This window comes from Durio zibethinus, chromosome 26, assembly GCF_047325235.1.
Source record: "Durio zibethinus cultivar Kanyao isolate XHJ-2024 chromosome 26, ASM4732523v1, whole genome shotgun sequence".
NCBI classification, from domain to species: Eukaryota; Viridiplantae; Streptophyta; class Magnoliopsida; order Malvales; family Malvaceae; genus Durio; species Durio zibethinus.
Window position 1 is genome coordinate 2,455,888 of NC_143187.1, and position 7,967 is coordinate 2,463,854.

The 7,967-nt window shown below is 34.6% G+C and overlaps 1 protein-coding gene across 1 annotated transcript; it reads right to left on the reverse strand.

The window, feature by feature from the left end:
- Positions 1 to 1,774: 1,774 nt before the first annotated feature.
- On the reverse strand, positions 1,775 to 6,912 carry LOC111318548 (protein ANTI-SILENCING 1-like). Its single transcript, XM_089755617.1, has 12 exons — positions 6,417 to 6,912; positions 6,171 to 6,339; positions 5,863 to 6,039; positions 5,372 to 5,751; positions 4,580 to 4,606; positions 4,334 to 4,426; positions 3,456 to 3,534; positions 3,270 to 3,360; positions 2,805 to 2,913; positions 2,573 to 2,689; positions 2,395 to 2,474; positions 1,775 to 2,290 (listed from the first exon to the last, which is right to left on the reverse strand). Coding segments are annotated over exons 1-12 (1,692 nt in total). The 5' UTR covers positions 6,786 to 6,912; the 3' UTR covers positions 1,775 to 2,289.
- Between the last annotated feature and the right edge of the window lie 1,055 nt (positions 6,913 to 7,967).

Below are 7,967 nucleotides of genomic sequence, written 5' to 3' on the forward strand. Positions count from 1 at the left end.
TTAAAATGTTTCCATACTTCTGATTTTAGCTTACTTGAGTTATACCCACTATCATCAACTTCAGCACCATGATTCGTCACACTTAATGATTGAGTTGTATTTTCATCAGATGTTGAAATTGGAGTTTGCTGAATTGGTGATTGATGTGAGATAGAAGTAAGAGGTATTGGGGAACACGAATTATCTCCCAAATTAGACATTTTACCTTCATTCAAAAATAACAGACATGATTAATTTCCAAACACCACTAAAGTTTATGCTAATGACAATAAACTAAGATTATAACTTGAAGGGTAAAGCAAGCTATTCAGAAAGACTAGACTAATTATCTCAAACAGAACAATTATGTTATGATTCCCCCTTCAAAAAAATGCTAAGGTAACACACTGAGAACTTCAGTATTGCTGATATGCATGGATTAGAACCAGACGATGGCATATTCAACTATAGACATATAATCTAACAAGAATCCTCACCTATTATATAAACAAGAATGAAATTTCTCAGTGAATTTCATACAAGCAAGGTAGTAACTCATCAACTTAAATTTCTTATAGATCAGAATATTATCATCATTATGTTTGTTATTGCCTCAAATAAGGCAACAAGAGATAAAGGGAGAATAAGGAGACATAGCAAACATGCCTGAAAATAACATCTAGTAAAATCATCTATGGCCTATTTCCTACCTAAATCTAGCGAACTTTTCGCTAAAGTCGTCGGTGACGCTGAAAACATCATTTTTGAAAGAAAAACCCCGAAAATCAACCAAAAAAGTTTTTTTTTTTAGAAATTCAAATTAATATCCTTGCTAAACTCGCACTGAAAAACTTAGAAGAAGATCCACATAGCAGACATTTTAAGGAAGAAAAAGAAAATAAAAGGAGAAAAAAATTGAAAATTGAAACGTTTCGGATTTCGTTGGAAGAAACAGAAATCAAAACTGCTTACTAAAAAAATCGAGAAAGATGAACAAGAAAGTAAAGCAGCGACTTTTTAAAAACGAAAGTTAAAAATTCTAAAAAATTAAAAAAAATTTCTTACAAAAGATTAAGGTTGTTGAGAAACAAGCCTTTCAAAACCAAGCAATAAAAAAAAAAAAAAAACTGTTAAAGTTGTTTTCAGAGAAAAAAAAATAAGCTTCTTCTCCTTCTTCTTCTTGTTTTTTTGTTTGTTTTGCTTTGGGTTTTATCAGACTCAAAGAAACGGTTTGGATCTGATAAAGAGGGTTTAAATTAAATGGTTTGAAATTTATTCAAGACTAAAATAGGAGGACTTAATTGATTAAAATAATAATTAAAATAATATTTTTAGAAATAAAAAATAGAAAGAACTGACGGAATTGAAATGCACGCTTGGGAGTGGGCAACACCTGTGTGAGTGTGAAGCAGCCTGGCAATCTGACAGATAGAAACAGAAATGCAAAATAGAACGGCTAAGGAAGACGAGAGAGAGCAGCCAAAACCCAAAAGAAATTAAAATTCAGAAACCCTAAAAAAATTATATATATAAAAGGTATTTTGGTAAATATTCCGGGTCGGGTAGGATCGGATTTCATACAAACCCAACCCGGACCCGAATCCGACATTTTAAAAAATAAACCGATCCGACCCGATTTTTGAAAAAAAAATCCGATCCTAAAATAATCGGGTCGGGTCGAAACCCGACGGTTTCGGATTGATTTACCGACCCTAGATATGGGAAAAAAAAAAAGCAAATGTTTTTTTCAGAAAAATCTTTATTTTCTTTCTCTTCTAATTCTCACTCCCCGATCTCACTTAACCGAAGTTGCTCCAGCCACTACTCGATCTGATCAGACCACATGAGACCGAACCTTATACCATTATGGTTGAAAAAATGTCTCAAAAAGGGCTGAAACAACTTGAAAGAGGCAGTAGTTGGATTGAGAGATCGAGAGTGATAATCAAGGGAAGACGAAGAAAGGAAAAACAACTTTATTTTATGTTTCAATGTTTTTTTCAATTCTGGGCCCTGTCTTCGTGCCATGCAGTTTCCATATTGATTGTAACAAAAGTTAATCTCCCTTTGTGATAAAGAGCTTGATTGGGTACAAATATGGAGCCCCGGTCCCATCTTCACTAAAATTTTCATACTTTTCCCAGTCCTATCTTCACTTCGGAAACCAGTGGTTTCTGGACTTGTTACTTCTTTAACATCTTCACAGAATCGTATCCCATCAAAACAATGCCTCACCTCCCTCTGACATAAACTAGTACTAATTTCACTTGTCATTAATTTTGCTGACTGACTAATCCACCTGTTCATCAATCTGCACGATGCATGCACAAAGTGGATTACTACTATATTTAGTTCAGAGAACTACTTACCCCCTCTAGGGAATAAATGCAAATGAATGGTTTCAAATTTACTTACCATTTTCTTGCCAATTTAGTGTTATCTTTGTGCCGTATCCTCAGCTCGTTTCTAAGTTTTTGAATCTCTGTTGCATTTTTCTGGAAGTGAAGAGTGAAACAAAGCATATTTTATTCAATCCTCCGACATAACAAAGCCTTTAAAAAGAAGATTGATATTCAAAGAATTTTAGCTGCACCTCATGCATCAGGTTCCACCACTTATCAGATTGCTGTTGCAATAAACGCCATTCCATAGCCATGTCATACCCAATAGTGTTGGCCTGGGAACAATGTGAGGTTGACTTTGCTTCTCCCTTTGAATGGAGGGAAAAAGAAAAAAAGAACAGCTGATGGTAAGAATCAATTATAATGGTTAACCATGATACTGAAATGATGAAGCATGACTAACAAATAAGAAGCATCAATCACCATCTCTAAACGCAGCTGTTTAAGTTTGGCTTTGGGGATAGTCAAATGGCCCACAAATGTAACCAATTTTGCAGGCTTCTCCAGAGTCACTCTTCCACCGACAACTATTCTGTAGATCAAATCATCAAAGTACAAAACAACGATGTCAATAGCAGGACAAACTACACTGAACTGAGTATTTTCGTGTAAATTCCTGTTCTATGGGAATGGATTTTCTTTGATTCTCTAGGTGTCATATGGCTGTTTTATCTCTAAAACATTTCCTAATTGATAAAAAAAAAAAATTCCAGTGTTCCTTTAAGTATTTGGAAGGTTCAACAGTCAATGATCGTCCTCATTTCTTACTTTCAGTTGCATTTTACAAATCCAGGAAAATGAATTCCTGAGGAATAAGATCATCATGAAGGAACAAGAAAATGAGAATGACATTTAAAAGTACTCCGAGATTGCTAGAGAACATGCTACCTTCCACCTTCCAGCATTAGACATCTCTTTTCTAACTCAGATATTGCAAATTCTGTTGCAATTTGTGACTTAAATATAACCAGAGCTCGTCCTGTTAGCAAAAAATAACAAATTGGCATATCATTCATCAAAACTTAAGGAAAAAATAACCAGGAATGAGTAACAAGGCAACTTGAGATGCCATACCAGAGTCGGGGCTAAAAAAGGAATTCCGTGGTCTCATCTTTGCTTCAACCTTTTCACCAAGACATTGCCAAACTAGATCCTTAGTAGGAGAAAGGAAAATGGTTAATAATCACACTTCAAAAAGACCCTATTGATTGTGTTATGAAGCATGCTTTTTAGTAAGCAACAAGTCATAAGCTTGCTGGTCTTTGACGCAATTAAAGCAAAACATAGACTTCTTTCTAGTTGACAAGTGGCGTGGCAGTTATAGATTATTAGAAATATCTCACACTGCATTTTTTTTCATGTGTGGGATATTATAAGCTATCTGTAAATCATAGGAATGAGCCATTTATTTAGCCACATTTTGAAAACACCAATCCCTTTTCTTTTACTTATTTTGAGTTATCTTTCAGAAGGAAAATAATTTTTAAGCTAGAACTACAACCTCAGAGGTAAAAGACAGTTTTGATCTGCAATTACCATTGTCTGCTAAAAAGAAAATTTCTGATTTGAACTCAAATTAACTATCCATATGAAAATCAAATATCAGATTTAGTCAGAACCACAGATTGCATCTCATCATCCACCATAATTTGAACATGAGTTGTTTTATAGTAAGAAGAAGAGAACAATATAGATAAGCTCAATAATATGTATCTACAAGATTAATTCATTTAATCGGTGGTTAGCATATCTTAGTCCTCTTTAAACTTGAAACTATGATATATATTTACAATTGAAGAATTTAATCCTCCTACTAAATCCAAAACCAAAACACAATCTCAATCCCTAGATTAAGATGGTACATTCCACCTTATGGCTCGGGAGACCCAAATACATATGCAAAGAACTCAGGGCAATATAGTAGTAAAGCTCAAGGACTTCAGCAAATGTACCTCAACTTCTGATGATGAGAATGAGGGATCAAGATTTTCTAGTAAGATAAGGGTGCCCCTTTCATTTGCACTTTGCAGTTTTTCTTCCCAAGGCTGATAAAAGAGAGGAAAGTGAAATTTATAAAGTGAATAATAATGAAACAATCAGACATAACGTCCTATGTCAAACCCTTTAATAATCTATATGCAATATCAGATGGTAGAGTGGAAAGGAATTCCATAGTGTTGTTAAAGGTTGAGGCTCACTTGTTCTCCGAACCAATTTCCTTTTTCCTGCAAGTATAACGGCAGAATAAATTAGTACGGTCGTTATATTCATTTTAAACCACTGTTAAATAGCTCATCAGTGTTAAATGTGTTATCCATCCCAAAACTTCATATCATAAATTAGTGCCTAAACATATCTTGACAAATAACAAATACTTTGGTGTTTTTTAATGTAAATTATACCCTATACTTCTTAGACACTCTTGAACAATAGGATGATGGAACATTCAGACATGTCCTTTACAGTGTAGAAGTATGATATGACTACATGTGGAAATATGGAAAAGACTTCTTCGTATATGAGTTTAAAGTAATGGGAAATATTGTTGCCTGTTCTTAATTAAGAATGGTCCACGACTTATAAGAAAGCAAGCTACATGGGCTTAGCACACATCACAAGGGTGCGTGGGCGGGTAGGGTAAAATCCTTGATTTAAGTGGTAGTACTCCTTGTACCAAAATTTCACAAGTAATATGATATTTTTAAAATCCTTGATTCAAGTGGTAGTACTCCTTGTACCAAAATTTCACAAGCAATATGATATTGTTCATAAACATATCCCCGATTTAAAAGCATTGTACAGGCAAATGCAATAGTTTTCATATCAGTATCTACACTACATACATAGCCTTTTCATATGTCTACAGTGACTTAAAAATTTGAAATATAAGTTGCATCAAATACTTAGATTTAGTACGTTCTTAGATAATACGTAACATTTTTCCAAGAAACCAATCATGTAGGAATTTTATGGGATTATATTTAACTTACATTATATGGCTTTCTTTTGACGTCGATGAAGGGCTTACTGATCTTGATATTATTATCCTCACAAAGTCTGGGAGCTTCTTCATTTCCAAACTTGCTTGGCTTTCGCACCATTGTTTCTCCCTTGGAGATTTTTTGGTCCTGGTATGGAAAATCCATTCTGTTCAAATCTCTATTTATGGGACCAAACTTTTTCCCCTTTGCCCTAAGCTTTAGAGAAGGTGAACCATAGGACTGCAATTCTAAGTCCTCAGAAAGAGCAAGATACTTTATCCTCTTCATAGTTCGATTTTCAGGAACATCCTTTTCTGAGAAATCCTCATATTTTAACTGGGTTTTGCCTTCAGAAGAGATTCCAACAAACCGAGTTTTGTCCTTCTTATCTGAGAAATGCACTTCTTAACCAGAGTGAGATGCTGCTTCAATGGATTTTTTGAATGACATTAAAGAAATAAATACAGACTTTATATGCAAAAAGTTCCTTTAGAGGCTACCTTCAGCAATTGGACTCAGTTTGGTGCCATAACTGTTACAATTGAATGTTTTTCCTACTGACTTAGGCTGCTGAATATTTGATGGTCTAGTTGATGTTTCCACTGATTCATTCAAATTTGGTGGGACCGTACCAGGATAAAGGAGCCTTTGATCACTTCTGTTGAAAAAGTACTCCACTGCGGTACATATGTATCTCTGTAAGCTAAACATACACAATGTTGTGCTAAAATGCAGTAAATGTCAAAAAGTTAGCATTAGATGCATAACAATCAGTAAAGAAACAGCCTTTCAACGAAAAGTCACAAACCTTTTATTCCGGCTATTGTATCTGGAAAGTTATCTACTGCCCTGCAGCTTCCAACATCAAAAGTTCGATAGAATGTAAAATCAGCCATACTTAATTCTACTTTAGAAGGTTGAGGATTGCGCCTGTCCTTTGATGCGCAAACAACATTACATTTCCCAGAAATAGCTTCCTAAAATCAAAAGGTGTTAAGAAACTTAAAAGAACTATAGAAGCAACCTTCTAGAAAGTTAGGCAGTTAAACATTACCAGAACATTGACATTGGAAAGGCCTCTGCCTTCCCCAGATGCTAAAAGTAGTTCATTTTGAAGTGGCTCATCATCTCCAAACAAATCTCTTATTTCTTCGGGACGAAAAAACCATACAACCTCCACCATCCTTTCATGGTTTGGTAGCTCCCATATTTTTACAAGCTTACCAACACTAAACACAGGCTCAGGCCCAAAATAGACACAATCAAAAAGAGAATACTCAATACCATCATATACAAAGGATTCATAAAGTTGACTGGTCGGATTCTGCTCATCAACTTCCAACTTATTACCCCACTTAAATTCAACATCAGTTTCTTCATTTACTTCCTTGACATGCTTCTCACCAGTCATAATATCTCCCATTAGTAGTTTAGGGCCTTTAAGCTTTTGAAAAACTAGTCTCTGACACTCTAGAAATAAATAGACAACATTAAAAATGCATGTTCAAGTATAACAACACCACCCAAGAAGACGCAAACTAGACAATGAGAATGGGATATCTACGAAAAAATGCTAGGAGACAACTTTGGGATAAATCTTAAAATGGACTGCAAAGATAAATATTTGAACATGTAGGCAGCAGAAATCGGAATAGAAAGAAAGAAAGAAATATGACAAATAGATTGAAAAAGCATACTGATTTTTCTCATATTTTAGATATTCTCTAGAATATTAAATGAAATTAGAAAGAAAAAATTTTGTTTTTCCAACCCTCAACTCATATGCTTAAGTGAACGCTTCAATATTACCGCCCCCTATATGCAAGGACAATAGCTGACAAGTTCTCTTGCATAAACTGAAAATTTTCCAAGCCATGTTATATCGGATTGCCTATCACAGTCACGATACCAATTTCTCATTTTCTATACTTCATTATCAACATTGTCGAAGGACTTCATGATATCTATTTTTAAGATTTAAAAAAAATAAATAAACAAGAGCTTACATTTGCTAATCATTGAGTGTTTATTTGAGCAAAAACCGGTCAATTAAAATTGTCATGATACCGAAACAACTATGACAAGAATAACTGCACGAATGATAGCACCCTAACAATGGTAATCTTGTTTTCCTTGCAAGGGTGATTCCTATCTAATTATGTCTATAAGGATCAAACGTGAAACATTACTTCCTAAAAAGTCAAACATAGTAATATTTCAAAAAGGGTAAGTGTGCAAAAAAAGTAATGCAAATTGTCCTCGCCCAAGTTTATTAACAATAAAGCACACAACTTCAAGGAAGATGGGAATGAATCTCTTCATTTTGTTGTTGTGAATATGGAGAAAAGGTTGGCCCTCAAGCATCCAAAATTCCATATGGTTTATTTGGTAAGCCACCTATGTACCACATCCCCCCCCCCCCCCAACGGCTTTCATCTTAAATCAGAGCCCACTTTTTTCCACTTTGAAACTCCTTTTCATTTTAACTTTCTTGCTAAACAAGAAACCAAATTGCACAAACCAAACCCATTAAGAGCAAGTGTACGTGGATTTTTGGATAAAGTAAAGGAAATCAAAAAGAAAAAGGGCAAAAGATACAACATTC